Genomic DNA, 16,800 nt, shown 5'->3' with positions numbered 1-16,800 from the left:
GAGATTTTACAAATTCCTGTAGAAAATGCAGCTTATGCTGTGCGTATGTGGGCTAATTCAGGGCCTAATTTTGGGAATGGAGCACTGCACCTTCTGACTCGGGATCAAACAGTACAAAGTGTACCTAATACTATCTTCAGTTTTGATGCTAATTCCTTTCATGGTAATGATACATATCTTGTAGAATGTGAGGTGTATCGTGTTGAAGGTAAGTTCAAATAACCTTGCTAATTTGTACATGTAAAGAACTGCATTACAAAGTTTTGTGACTGAGTCTTGCAGTTTGGAGATATGCTCGAGTTCAGTTACAGAAGATTTATTTTTATTTGCAGTAGAGTTAACTTCTTTGGCTTCCCATTTACAAACGTAAAATGGATACAAACAAAAATGGTATGCTATGTTGAACCTTCAAACATTATCTTACATGACAGTTGTCCTTCTTTTGAATTTTTTTTTTTTTTTTGGTACCACCACCCCATGGCATTCATCACAGCTCTCTATATTCTTCTTGTACTGGTTGAGAGCTGATTACAGCACAACCATCATCCATGTCAGTCATCGGGGGATTTTGTATACTATATATGCCCCTATGTTTGGGTGAGCATTGGACATAGCACACAGCTGTCACTTCATTACATGGCTGACGCAAATTTGCATATGTCCCTGCTCCCTTGGAGAAGACATTTTTGTCAGTTCTGCTCCAACAAGGGGCTTTCTGGATATATGCTGCTATACTCCTGCAGAAGACATTAGCAGGAACCTTCCTTCACTCTTCTTCCTCCCCTATTTGTCTGTTTCAGCACAAGGGCCACTAACCAAAACTTTGTCATTGATATCATTGTCAGTGCTCCATACTTCTGAGCCATGGAGCTGGCCCATCTTCCCTCTGATTAGATAGCCTGACAGAGACTTGTTGATGTTCTGTCCCTCATATTAACAGTGACTGTGATGTATGGGACTGTTTGCTGCTCCCTTCCTTTATAAATGTATTGATCTAAGATTATTTGCTCAAAGATTGTCAGCCATTGGCTTAGCAGGTGAAAAAAATCCAGCACTTTTGCATAGTACAGAATACTGTTATGAGTACTGCATGTCTTCTTTGTATAGTGTTTATTGCAGTATCATATTTCATGTTATTATTTTGTTAGCTGGTTTGAAACAGGTTTGTTGCAGAGCCAAAGCAGATGATTGAAGGACTAATGTTCGCCTCCCAGCTTGCTTAACTCATTATAGTTGAGGGACTCCTACTGATGCCTCTAGGCATCAAATATTGTTTGGTCATATCTGCATCAATAATTTCAAAATACTTCTACATACAAAGTAGTAAAAGTTTTCATCTTAAAGCTTAGACAAGAACAAACACAACTGTATTGATAGCTGACTTCTGTCTAATGTAGGTAAAGAGGTATTAATTGTTTATATAATATTCATTTATATTGTCCTAAAATCCATGTTTTTCTAAGTACATTCACAACCAAGTAGTACAGACAGAACTGCTTAGTCTCATTGGATAGCTCTCAGCAGAATGAACAAAATGTTGCCAATAGTATGTGTGTAACTTGTGTGACTTGCTGATATATTTTAAGTTGTTTGCAAAATATTATAAATTTAATAGTTATAAAAAGCCAGATAGAAGCCAATAAGATCCACAACCGATTTATTGCTTGAGCTCTTTCATCTCACAATAGAAACTTCATCAGAATGGCATTGTAACAAAAACCTCACCTTATACACATTGTCTTAATCACATAAAATGACATCACTCCTTTATACAAAAAGTGAACTCATATATAAATAGAAATAACTACTTAAAAATGCTACATGACATCATCCTATATAAAACACTTACATGTAAAATTTTGCTTTAAGTTTTAAAATAGAACTAATAGAAATTGCACTGTTGAGTCTTGGTGCCTCAGAGGTATTAGTTTTCATTTGCCTTCTGAGCTCCTTCAGTTATAGATGTTCATTCAGGAGTCACCCCCTCTCACCCAAAGTGACTTGCTCAATGATAGTGAACCTGAAACTGTGTCCTGGGTGCAAGCCAATATGTACAGCTAGGGCATTTTTTGTTTAATTCCAACCAATGTCATAATAATGTTGGTAGTTCTCACTGCATTGATGGTTTTTCCTATGTAAAAACATGGACACAGGAAGCACTTAGCTAGATATGACTTCCTTACTACTGCATGTGAACTTGTTTCGTATTGTATATCCACCCTAACTGGGTATGTATAACTCATTGCCTTCCAGGATATATTTGCATTGCATGCAAAATCCACATTTTACCATGACCCATCCTTGCATCCATCTTTCTATAGGTTTCCATCATATTTTTTATGCTGGTATCTTTTTTATAAACAATTTTAGGGAATGTTCTTACCAAATCAAGGTGTTCTGGGTTCGCACTGAATATGTGCCAATTGTGTGTTAAAATCCTTTTAATATTGTAGAACTGGTAGTTAAATCTAAATATACCTGATTTGTTGAAGTGTTTCCATTCATTATGTATAACCACTTCTTCGCTACTCTGTGCTTTCCCTAACAGAGGAATAAAATGTCCATTCTCTCTCTTTGTTGTAAATTCCTTCAATATCCCATCCACAAATGTTTCTGGGTATCCTCTGTTTGTCAGCATATTTTTAATATATTCAACTGATGTACAAATTGATCATATTCTGATGCCATTCTTGCTATCCTAACCCCTTGCCCTTTTACTAGGGATTTTTTCTGTGGCAGTGGATGGCAACTATCAAAGTGCAGGAGGGTGTTGGAATATGTGGATTTTCTGAAAATATTGGAAGTAAATTGTTTGATGTTCCTATTTTTGTAGTGTGATGTCTAAGTAATGGGTGGTATCCCATGTAGTAGTACTCGCGAATTCCAGAAATTCAGTGCTCTGCTCTATAAATTCCCAGAAATTATGCAATTCCCCCTCACTTCCTTTCCAGAAAACAATAATGTTGTCCAAGAAATTACCATAAAATGTCCAATAATCAGTAAATACACTTTTAAACACAATCTTCTTCTCCCAAAATGCCAAGACAATGTTGATGAATATGGGGGCACATGCTGCCCCCATTGCTACCCCCCTGCACTTTTGAAAAAGTTGGCCTTCAAAAACAATAATGTTCGTATTTAAGACCAACTCCATCAAGGTCCTAATAGTGAGAATGTGTCCATGGCTAATATTAGTATGTTGGCACAGGAAACTATAAAACTACTCAATGACCATGTCATGTGAAATAGCTGAAAATGAATCTCTTATATCAATGGTGGTGAAGATTAAATCGTCAAAGTATTTATCACTGGTTATTTTACCTAAGCAGTCCCAAGAATCCTTTAAAATCCATGGGCAGTCTTTGAGTAAATTTTTTAGCTGACTATCAATAAACCTAGCTATAGGATATGTTTTTGAAGCTCTTGCATCCACTATAGGTCTAAGAGGGGGGTCCCGAAGGTCCTTGTGGATCTTCAGGACTCCAAAAATTGTGGGTATTTCTGGATGCTTTACCACCATATATTTATTTTCCTCAGGTGTAATCTCATGGTTCAATACCAAATCTTCCAAAGTCAGATCAACTTTCCTGTAGGAGATGCTTTTCTCATTAACACTTATTTCATTATAAGTATCAGTGTATAGTATGGTTAGCATCTTATTTACATAGCCGTTTTGGTTCATGATGACTAGGCCCCCCTCCCTTATCGGGCTTCATTTCCCTGATGTCAGCATTACCACAAATGTCTTTTAACATATTCATTTCTTCCTTTGTGATGTTATATATCTCCTCCCTACCATTTCTCTTAACATTCATCATGTTCCTAATATCATTCTCACACATTTTTTCAAATATTTAAACAGTGGGGTGTAATGAGGGGGTTAAAGCAGTTGAGCTTAGTGGGGTTACTCCAGCTCAGAGAGTACGCCCACCCAACAGCAACCAATTGAAGGACACAGATTTGCATAGCACTACATATGGAGGAGCTGAAAGGGGTGGCACCTCTTACAATAGCAGGACTTCCCTTTTGCAATGGCTGGAAGATAAGAAAGAGTGGTGGTTTAGTTAAAACAGCAGTGAACAAGGAAACCAGCATAACAATGGGGCAATGGCTGAACAGCTTAATATTTTGGAAGACCTTACTTTAAGGTACCGCAAGCTGCAGGTTGAAAATGCATATTTAGGGGAATGTACTTTGACAGAACGAGTTTCACAGGGGCTAAAGATGTGGAAATTCCCCTCAGGACTGGTAAGGGATTCTAAAACATGACAGCAGGAATCAGATCCACAGTTAAAATTTATTACACTAATATAACCAGCAACAGACCAAGTAAGAATATCCAAAAAACGACAGCAGGAGTCAGATCCACAGTTAAATTTATTACACTGACTAATACAACCAGCAACAGACCAAGTAAGAATATGCAAAAAATGACAGCAGGAATCCGATTCACAGTTAAAATGTATTACACTGACTAATACAACCAGCAACAGACCAAGTAAGAATATCCAAAAAACTACAGCAGGAATCAGATCCACAGTTAAAATTTATTGCACTGACTAATATAACCAGCAACTGACCAAATAAGAATATCCAAAAAACGACAGCAGGAATCAGATCTGCAGTTAAAATTTATTACACTGACTAATACAACCAGCAACAGACCAAGTAAGAATATCCAAAAAAATGTCAGCAGGAATCAGATCCACAGTTAAAATTTATTACACTGACTAATACAACCAGCAACAGACCAAGTAAGAATATGCAAAAAATGACAGCAGGAATCCGATTCACAGTTAAAATGTATTACACTGACTAATACAACCAGCAACAGACCAAGTAAGAATATCCAAAAAAACGACAGCAGGAATCAGATCCACAGTTAAAATTTATTACACTGACTAATACAACCAGCAACAGACCAAGTAAGAATATCCAAAAAACTACAGCAGGAATCAGATCCACAGTTAAAATTTATTACACTGACTAATATAACCAGCAACAGACCAAATAAGAATATCCAAAAAACGACAGCAGGAATCAGATCCGCAGTTAAAATTTATTACACTGACTAATACAACCAGCAACAGACCAAGTAAGAATATCCAAAAAAATGTCAGCAGGAATCAGATCCACAGTTAAAATTTATTACACTGACTAATACAACCAGCAACAGACCAAGTAAGAATATCCAAAAAACAACAGCAGGAATCAGATCCACAGTTAAAATGTATTACATTGACTGGTAAGGGATTCTCTCTTACATAAAAAAACTTATTGAACTGTTTAACAAACAGGGTTGTAAACTGTTTAATTAAGGACAATAACAGAAAAATGGCCGAGTTAGTCGACCAGATTAAAATTGTTGACAATAATATACACAAAGATTTATTGTTTGAATCCAAAAAAAATGATTATTTTAAAATATTTAACAGAATTGATTGCACTGTGAATGATATTAAAGACCATAATAACCGTAAACTGGCAAGGGATGAAAGGGAGTACAGGGAAGGAAAAGTATACTCTTTATCCCCTTTAAGAAATGGGAGAGATGTTATAAGTACTAGCCAGGAGGTATTTGAACTCCAGGAAGTAGAAATACAAGATGGTGCTTATACACCAGACCCTTTAGAATACCCCTCTGAGGAGGTCCAAGTGACTGAGGAACCAGGAGAGGGGGGAAAGGGATATTACCCATATAACCAGAACCAATACAACATCAACAAGAGGGCTTGGGGGGGGGGTTCGAGAATGAATTACACACGGAACAGGAACAGATTGATGAAGTGATACCTTATAAGATTATTTGTAACAGAAACTGTGACTTTAAAATTTACAATTACAGCAATGTAGATATAAGTGAGCAATTAGCAGATGTGTTTGAAAAAGACCTGTCCTTTGTGCCTAACAAAAATGCCACTTTAGATGAAGCTCTTATTGATTTAAAGCTTTATACTAGAAAGCTTAACTTGGATTTTTATTTTAAAGGCACAAAAGTGACAACAGAAGGAAGGAATATATGTAAGAAAACAAGTGTATCTAAACCCCCATTACACCCCACTGTTCAACTATTCAAAAAAATGTGTGAGAATGATATTAGGAACATGATGAAGGTTAAGAGAAATGGTAGAGAGGTGATATATAACATCACAAAGGAAGAAATTAATATGTTAAAAGACATTTGTGGTAATGCTGACATCAGGGCAATGAAGCCCGATAAGGGAGTGGGGCGTAGTCATCATGAACCAAAATAGCTATGTAAATAAGATGCTAACCATACTATAAACTGATACTTATGATGAAATAAGTGTTAGTGAGAAAAATATCTCTTATAGGAAAGTTGATTTTACTTAGGAAGATGTGGTATTGAACCATGAGATTACACCTGAGGAACATTCATATATGGTGGTAAAGCATCCAAAAATGTCAACAATATTTGGAGTCCCAAAGATCCACAAGGACCTTTGGGACCCCCATCTTAGACCTATAGTGTATGCAAGAGCTTCAAAAACATATCTTATAGCTAGGATTATTGATAGTCAGCTAAAAAAATTTACTCAAAGACCATGGATTTTAAAAGATTCTTGGGACTGCTTAGGTAAAATAACCAATGATAAATACTGTGACGATTTAATCTTCGCCACCATTGATATAAGAGATTTATTTTCAGCTATTCCACACAACATACGCATTGAGTGGTTTTCTAGCAACCTGTGCCAACATACTAACCTTGATGGAGTTGGTCTTAGATACGAACATTATTATTTTTGAAGGCCAACTTTTTCGACAGTGCAGGGGGGTATCAATGGGGGCAGTGTGTGCCTTCATATTGTCCAACATTGTCTTGGCATTTTGGGAGAAGGAGATTGTGTTTAAAAGTGTATTTACTGATTATTGGACATTTTATGGTCATTTCTTGGACAACATTATTGTTTTCTGGAAAGGAAGTGAGGGGGAATTGCATAATTTCCTGGAATTTATAGAGCAGAGCACTGAATTTCTGGAATTCATGAATACTATTACATGGGATACCACCCATTACTTGGATATCACACTACAAAAAAGTAGGAACATCAAACAATTTACCTCCAATATTTTCAGAAAACCCACATAATCCAGCACCCTCCTGCACTTCAATAGTTGCCATCCACTGTCACAGGAAAAAGGAAATAATGTAATTAATTTTATTAGTAGTTTATGTAGTTTGTGAATTTTGTAATTGATGTGAATAAGTATGTATTCAGTTGCTGTTCCAGCCTACACCTTGTTGTGATTGGTTGGAGTAGTTTTAATTGATGGTATTTAAACAGTGTTTTTATACTAAGGCAACTCTGAAGAAGCCTATATGTTGCACAGGCGAAAGCGTTTAGTTGTGTTAGTTTTGTGCAATAAACGGGATTCTAGTTTATCAGTTTGGTTGCAAAAAGTAATTTATTTTCATTTTTTAAGTTTTTTAGTCTTTTGACTAATTTTTCATTGGTTTTAGTTGGTGAATTTTCGCACCGTCTGTGACGAGATATCTCGTGGATACTATTCAAGTACTTTATTGGTTTTACCAATATTTCTTTTCGGCTAGTTCTGAGGAGCAAGTATTATATTATGGAGAGCCTTTTGGTTGAGCTACTATCATCAATACAGAACTTAACTACTTTACTGCTGAAAGAAAGGACTGCTACTAATTGATTCCTACCACTTATCAGGTTGAATTTTTTACTAAGCATTCTCTGATTTTGGGGGATAATCGCCAAGAGACTGTTCGTATGGAAACTGACAAAAGCCAGCAACCCGGAAGAGATTTTACAGTGTGGTTCAGCATTCTAGAATTCGAACTAGGAGATAGAGAACTGGTGAACACCAATAGACCCATGCTGAGATAACAGATAACAAACTTTGAGAAACTGTGTACAAAATTTAATTCCATTCAGTTGGACAATGTTTTTTACAAAAGTCTCTTTTGTTAATGCAAGTACCGAAGTGTTTACATTTGTGGAAACTACCGATGGGTATTGAGAACGTCTCTGGTGTACTGTGAATTGACAGCCTTCCTGTACAAGGCAGGACTTGAAATGTTAACTATTATCATAAAAAACAATGACAGTAAGTTAAAAACTTTGGAAAATTAAATATCTAGTTTAAACAAAAGTATTGTCAATGATTTATTATTTGCTAATGACCAGGCTATGTATAACAAGGTGTTGAATGATGTAGACGGTTATGTTATGAAAAATGTTTTGATAAAACAGTGCAAATTATGCAGAGATTCTGAAGAATACAAAATCAAGACTGCATATCCCAGTGGGACAGGTGGCATTTTAAGGGGAGGATTACATGACACCAATGTGAATGATTGAGCTAATTTAAATGGGGCTAATGCCCAAAGTACTGAAACTAGACACCAAATAGGTGAAGGGCAAATTTTGAATCAAGAAGAGGAAGTTTTTTAGAGGAAGGTATGCAAGCCAGGAGATCAGAACGTCTGAGAAATCCAATGAACAGGAACAACAGGACTGTATATCAGGGTTACTATAAACAAAATCAACAGAATACTCACAATGGGAACACATGGAGGGGGAGGAATTACAGGAATTGGAATTAATTGACATTAATAGACAGTCATTCTTTTCTAATGACGGGTCAGGTTTTGTAAAACAAATAAGTGAAGACAACAAATTTGAACGTCAGGTGTTAACAAAACAAGGTTTCACCATTTATAATTATAGTGATATACAAGTTACGACAACACACTTTGACCTATTGAGAAAAGGAATGTCATTTGTTCCATCTTTCAGGACTGATGTAGCTGATATCTTATTGAGTCTGAAATTATTTACCAGACAATTGAATTTAAAGATGTTTTTTTCAGGGAAATGAGAGTGAATATTCTAATGGACATCTTAGGAGGAAAACTGTGTTCACCCCCCCCCCCCACAACTCAGAAGTACCTATGTTTGAAAAAAAATCTGCGAAAAAGAAATTAGAAATACTATCATAAATCAAAAAGGTAGAACTTATAGTAATCTAACAACAAAAGAGGTACAAGTTTTGAAAGGATTGATTTGTGACAAAAATTTACGCCTCACGACCCTAGATAAAGAGGGAGGGGTGGTAATAATGAGACAGATTGATTATGTAACTAAAATGGAAGAAATATTAAATGATTCCAACACTTATGAGAGAGTATCAAGGCATGAAATAAATAGAGCATATGCCTGGATTGATATTATATTGGCGGAGGCATTGTTGCATGGGGAAATAAGTAAAAAAAAAACATGAAATTTTAACAATAAGTAACCCAAAGATACCAAGCATTTTTGGTATTCCCAAAACAAACAAGAGTTTTTCTAACCCCCCCCCCCCCCCATTTAGACCCATAGTTGCAGCAAAGGGGTCAAAAATGGAACCTTTGGCTGCATGGGTGGACAACAAAGCTGGTCCTTTGGTAAGAGGAATAGAACACATTATCAAAGACTCTTGGAACTGTCTTGAAAGGTTAAGGAACTTTAGAGAAGGACATCAGTATACATTCCTGACTACAGATGTGGTCAATTTATTTACTGTCATTCCCCAAGAAGCAGGATTAGAAATGTTCAAAGATAGTTTGATTAATATAGGCCAACTAGATTCCAATAGTGTACACTTGTTGGCACAATTTAGGGAAATGATTTTGAACAATAATTTTATGATGTTTGAAGGAGAACTGTTCCACCAAAAGGCAGGGGTGGCTATGGGAGTTAAATGTGCTCCCTCCCACATATGCAAATTAAGTCTTGCTTGACTGGGAAACCAAGAAAGTCTTGAATTCACATTTTAGTGGGAAAATTGCCTCATACAACAGATATTTGGATGACATCCTTATTGTGTGGAAAGATATGGAGGAAGAAACACATAATTGTATCCATTATTTGAATAGAACAACTCATTTCTTAAATTTTACTAGTTGTTGGAGAGCGGGGAAATTTATTTTTTGGATATTCATTTAACAACTACTGAAGGGGCCCTTGAGAGTTCTGTGTATAGAAAACCTACCTTCTGGAATACTTTAGTACACTATGACAGTAATCATCCTAAACATCAGAAAAAGAGTGTAATAAAAGGTCAGATGGTTAGGATCTCTCGGTTGACCAGTGGGGAGGACACTTTTGAAAAAGAAATGTACAACCTGATAGGTTTATTCATTGAAAGGGGATATCCCCTTAAACTATTACTAAAAATTAAAAAAAAAAGTGAAACAAAAAAGTACAAATTCTTTTGTCCCTATTTTGACAAACGACAAGGAAATAGAAATCTTAATAAATGAGAAGAATATGAATCAGGTAATGGTATATTGCTTTAACGAACTATCTTTCAAATTAGTGGACATAGTTGATAAATGTTGGGAATTTTGCCTTGAACCAGATACACAACAGAGGTTAGGGTCAAAACCTTCTGTGGTGTTTAATAGAGGTAGGAATATTAAAAACATGCTAGAAATAAAACGCAGTAATGAAGCAGGATCATATAGATCTAATATGACCAAGTGTGGTGCCTGTAGTTCTTGTAAATTCATTAACAATGGACCCTACGTTTCTGTAACAAATACAAGTTACACATTGAAGTGTCCTGGGAGATGCAATTGTAAATCCTCGATGGTGGTTTATATTGCCATCTGCCTGTCTTGTTCTGGGTTTTATGTGGGAAAAACCATCAGGAGATTAAGGGAGTGGATACAAGATCATGTGAGGTCTATTAAAAACAAGGACGTTCACAATGCTCTGTACCTGCAGACCACCAAGTGTCAAACTTTAAGAAATTTATTTTTTTTATAATAGACAAGGTGACCTACAATGAGGGGGGGGGGGGTGGCAAAACTCTCCTAGAAGCAAAAAAATCTAAGTGGCAATTGTATTTAAATTCTTTAGTAGCTCCTGGCTTGACCAATTTTTATTTCTTTAAAACCATTTTTAAAATTAAGACATAAATTGATTCCTTAACAGGAAAAAGGAAATAATGTAATGAATTGTATTAGTAGTTTATGTAGTGTTTGAATTTTATAATTGATGTGAATAAGTATGTATTCAGTTGCTGTTGCAGACTAAACCCTTGTTGTGATTGGTTGGAGTAGTTTTAATTGATGGTATTTAAACAGTGTTTAACTATACTAAGACAACTCTGAAGAAGCCTACATGTTACACAGGCGAAAGCGCTTAGTTGTGTTAGTTTTTTGCAATAAACGGGATTCTAGTTAGTTTGGTTGCGAAAAGTAATTTATTGTCACAGAAAAATCCCTAGTAAAAGGGCAAGAAGTTAGGATAGCAAAAATGGTATAAGAATATGGTGAATTTGTACATCAGTTGAATATATTAAAAATATGCTGACAAAGAGAGGATACCCAGAAACATTTGTGGATGGGATATTGAAGGAAGTTACAACAAATTGAGAGAATGGACATTTTATTCCTCTGTTAGGGAAAGCATAGAGTACTGAAGAAGTGGTTGTACATAATGAAGGGAAACACTTCAACAAATCAGGTATATTTAGATTTAGCAACCAGTTCTACAGTATTTAAAGGATTTTAATACACACTTGGCACATATTTAGTGTGAACCCAGAACACCTTGATTTGGTAGGAACATCCCCTAAAATTATTTATAAAAAAAGATACCAGCATAAAACATATGATGGAAACCTGTAGAAAGATGGATGCAAGGACAGGGGCCATGGTAAAATGTGGATTTTGCATGCAATGCAAATATATCCTGGAAGGCAAGGAGGTACATATACCCAATTATGGTGGATATATAATATGAAACAAGTTCACTTGCAGTAGTAAGGGAGTCATATATCTAGCTAAGTGCTCCCTGTGTCTATGTTTTTACATAGGAAAAAACATCAATGCACTAAGAACTAGAGTCTACCAACATTATTATGACATTGGTAGGAATGAAACAAATATTGGCTTGCACCCAGGACACAGTTTCAGGTTCACTATCACTGAGTAAGTCACTTTGGGTGAGAGGGGGGACCCTGAATGAATATCTAGAACTGAAGGAGCACAGATGTCAAATGAGAACTAATGCTTCTGAGGCACCAGGACTCAACAGTGCAATTTCTAATAGTTCTATTTTAAAACTTAAAGCAGAATTTTACATGTAAGTGTTTTATATAGGATGATGTCATGCAGCATTTTAAGTAGTTATTTGTATTTATGTATGAGTTCACTTTTTGTATAAAGGAAGTGATGTCATTTTATGTGATTAAGACAATGTATATAAGGTGAGGTTTTTGTTACAATGGTATTCTGATGAAGTTTCTATTGTGAGATGGAAGCGCTCAGTCAATAAATCGGTTGTGGATCTTGTTGGCTTCTATCTGGCTTTTTATATCAGTTTGTGGTTGGTGTGTGCTTTTCATAAAATTTAATAGTTACTGTGTTTACTTTGAGTTATAAAGTCTAGTTTAAGACCTGCAACCTAAAATTTAGTTTAAGACCTGCAACCATAAAAATACTACTGCTATAACAATAGTTTGTGCTGAACAGTCTGCCATTTATACTTCTTTAATAACTCCTATGGAATAAGTTAAATTAGTTAAAAAGCCATTTTATATCTATAAAAAAAAAATCTGTGGTGGTGGTGCTGCGGTAGCATTCTCGCCTCACAGTCAGATGCTGTCTGGTTTGATTCTCAGCTAGAGCGTCTTCTGCATGGAGACATGTGTGAATGGGCATACCTTCATTGAAGGTTGTGCGTCAGGGCTAGTATCTCAGCATGTAAAAATCAACTAACCAATCATTAGCGGACCAGAGTTCTGCTGTGGCGACCCCTAACTGGGTAAAGAGGAAAGACACAACAACCTCTGGCTATCTATATCTTTCTCACTTTCTCTGTTTATCTGTATACACACACACAAACACACACACACACACACACACAAACACACACACACACACACACACACACACACACACACACACATACACACACACACACACACTGTATATATATATATATATATATATATCCAAATAAAACAGCGAAGAGGTAACCAAGACACTGCACAATTCCAGCATAAACCATACGTATAAGGAAAACGATATATTCCGTGTTAGTAAAACAAATATCGGTTTTTAATAGATATATCAGGTAAGCGCTTTCACATAAGCTTCATCAGACCGTTGAAATTTGAAAAAAACATTTCCTGTCCTTATATAAACATCACTGGTCTTAGACTTATCTTGCAATTACATATTTAATGTGATATTCAACCCTATTCACATAAAAGTGTAAAAATCCTACATAACTTTGTTAAAATAAAACATTGTACATTTATGGTACCTTTTGCTTTCTTAATACAAAGCAGAGTCATGTGGACTAATTATATATATTATTCACGTCCTTATATCTCTAATACTATTTCACTGTGTCAATTTATAAAGACATGTTATAGTATGTATAATGTAGAGAGACTTCTTAAAAACAATTCATCGTACCCAAACATTCAAATAACAATATATATACAGCTACATATAACCTATCTACATTTCATTACTGATCTATCCAAAATTTACTAAGCGACATATTCATTATACTATATTTATGTTTCAGCATGTTAAAAACTACAAAAAACAGTTACTTAAAATGTATATCTATCTAACTCTCTCAGTGAACTCAAGCAACAAAAATTAAGCACTAGGCTTAAACTAGGCTAAAAACTAAGCATATTAAATTTGTATATCTCCGATCTCATTCATCATTACATTAACGTACATGCTTTAAATATTGGCAATAACATTCCACTAATGAACTCTCCATGTATCTAGAAATTCCACTAATGAACTCTCCATGTATCTAGAAATGGTCTTAGACTCATCTTGCAATGATGCAATGCATGCAATGCATCTTAGTGTAATGTTATTGCCAATATTTAAAGCATGTACGTTAATGTAATGATGAATGAGATCGGAGATATACAAATTTAATATACTTAGTTTTTATGATATACGATATTGAATATCTTTAGAATAACGATATATTCAGTACACATTAGATATTATAGAGGTAATGGTAGGTGACAAAAGCATAGACACTACATAAGTAGTTATCGTAAACCTACCGCTTGTATAAAGTGACTAAACAAACATCTTTATTAAGTAAAGAGGGACACCAGGGGTTTAGAATGAGTGTAAGTCATGAAGCCTGAATGTAAGAAAAAAGCCTAGTGCTTAATTTTTGTTGCTTGAGTTCACTGAGAAAGAGTTAGATAGATATACATTTTAAGTAACTGTTTTTTGTTATTTTTAACATGCTGAAACATAAATATAGTATAATGAATATGTCGCTTAGTAAATTTTGGATAGATGAGGAATGAAATGTAGATAGGTTATATGTAGCTGTATATATATATATATATTGTTATTTGAATGTTTGGGTACGATGAATTGTTTTAAGAAGTCTTTCTGCATTATACGTACTATAGCATGTCTTTATAAATTGATACAGCAAAATAGTATTAGAGATATAAGGACGTGAATAATATATATAATTAGTCCACATGACTCTGCTTCGTATTAAGAAAGCAAAAGGTACCATAAATGTACGATGTTTTACTTTAACAAAGTTATGTAGGATTTTTGCACTTTCATGTGAATAGGGTTGAATATCACTTTAAATATGTAATTGCAATATGAGTCTAAGACCAGTGATGTTTATATAAGGACAGGAAATGCTTTTTTCAAATTTTAACGGTCTGATGAAGCTTATGTGAAAGCGATTACCTTATATAGCTATTAAAAACTGGTATTTGTTTTACTAACATGGAATATATCATTTTCCTTATACGTATGGTTTATGCTGGAATTGCTGCAGTGTCTGGGTTACCTCTTCGCTGTTTTATTTGGATTTATATTTTTCACATTGCTTACAAGTCAAGAGATATTTTATTCCTTTGGGAGCGTCTTCCATTTTACTTATAGATATATATAGATATATATATATATATATATATATATATATATATATATGTGTGTGTGTGTGTATATATATATATATATATATATATATATATATATTTTTTTTTTTTTTTTTTTTCTGAGATGTGCCACATTTCAGCTAGAAATACAGTTAGTTGTTATTTTCAGATTTAAGGGCACATACACAAAATCATTGTGTAATATGGATCACTACATACAAGACAGATTATTTTAATGTTTTGGAGAAGTAAGATATGTCCTGTTTCGTAAAACATCTATGTTTGGGAGAAGTATATATAGTTCTTACTTTTGATGTAATGACAGCTTCATACAGATGTGATCTAGGCATCTGCATCAGTCCTCAGCCATAACATAAACCATCTGTAATGCAATAGTCTGGTATGTTATATTTATGTTGTCTCAAACAAGCCATATCACCAACAGTTTTATTGTGATCATTTGCCAACAGTTAAGATAACCACTTTCTCATTGTGCATACACACTGTGCTTAGCTGTAATCAAAGTGAAAAATATTATTTCTACAGTAATGTATTTTGATGTGCTGCTGTCAGACGTGACCCTCCCTTATAAGGCATACTGATGAGCATTGATAGTGACTCCTGACTTCCTTTCCATGAAATATACTCAATTTTTGACTGGGTAGACATCTCAGGTTTGTGATCAAAGTGAAACAAATAATGGTATCAGTGATATATTTTGGCACATTGCCCTCACTCACACTTTTCTTATCTGGCAAGTTGTATCAGTTAGTAACTGCGGTCAAGAAAATGTAATGCCTCTTGTCTTCATATAACCTATTCACCAAAAAATAGTCACTGTTTGGCCATATAAACTTCTGATCCTGATTCTGCTGAAAGTGAAAGAAATAACCTTAAGCATGTATTTCAACTTGTGGCTGTCAGAAATATGTACTACCCTCCTGCCAATGATCATTTAATAGTAATCAATTAATTTTGCTTTGCTTTCACATACAGTATGTCTCCGCACTTCTTACCTTAAAATAAGCATTTTCTACTTACTATCAGCAAGTTTGACTGTGAACAAAGTGAAAGAAAAGTCCTTAGTAATTTATTTTATCTTGTTCCTCTGATGAACAGTCACAGCACATCCCTGATAAGCCATATTAAATTTCATTTCATATCAATTAATTAATTGTCATTTACATTTACACAAAGCCTGCCTTTTCACCTCGCATCACAAAAATATCCACTTTCTGACTAGGGGTTTCACCTTTTCTATTGCCAAAATAAACATTTTATTAAATATTAGGATAACCTATATGCACAGTCAGCGTAAAGGAATTTGTTTACTTTTATTGTCAAATTAAAGGCCCACTTTTATATAATTTTAGTTGTTCCTATTTTTTTCTATCAAACTGACATAAAAGAATCAGAATCATAGTTTTCTACAAGAATTATGGAGACATTCAAGAACAATTTTGTCCAGAAATTATTGGATGTTACCATTTGTATGACTCTTAGTTTTCTGCAACAATTTAAGAAATATTCAAAGAAAAAATACAATGCATTTGCCATTTTCACAACTTTTTAGAATGCAAATTCTCAAATAGGGACTCACCTGCAAAAAGATGGACAGGTAGTAAATGCAATTCTGACTGTTTGCCCCAGCAGATTGATTGCAGTCACAGTGAAAGTAATAATGGCCACAGTAATCAGTTTGAGCAGATGCCCTACGCTGACCGCCTTAAAAAGCTCCAGCTATACTCTGTCTCATATCGTTTACTCAGAGGCGATCTTTGGTTAACATACAAGGCCATGTCAAACCCAGAGCTGTTGGGCATGCTACACTTAAAGAAATCCCAATCCCTCAGA

At 34.8% G+C, this 16,800-nt stretch overlaps 1 protein-coding gene across 1 annotated transcript in view; it reads left to right on the top strand.

The window, feature by feature from the left end:
• LOC122812818 (interferon-induced protein 44-like) overlaps nucleotides 1-16,800 on the top strand; it is a 453,365-nt gene that overhangs the window by 292 nt on the left and 436,273 nt on the right. The window contains exon 1 of the mRNA XM_044084871.1: nucleotides 1-208. This exon is cut by the window's left edge and continues 292 nt beyond it. Coding sequence (XP_043940806.1) covers nucleotides 1-208 — 208 coding nt within the window. The remainder of the gene's footprint in view (nucleotides 209-16,800) is intronic.

The sequence above is a fragment of the Protopterus annectens genome, chromosome 10.part0 (assembly GCF_019279795.1).
Source record: "Protopterus annectens isolate FY-2018-M chromosome 10.part0, PAN1.0, whole genome shotgun sequence".
NCBI classification, from domain to species: Eukaryota; Metazoa; Chordata; order Ceratodontiformes; family Protopteridae; genus Protopterus; species Protopterus annectens.
The sequence above is the reverse complement of the archived record's forward strand: the minus strand, read 5'-3'. Positions and strand labels throughout refer to the sequence as shown.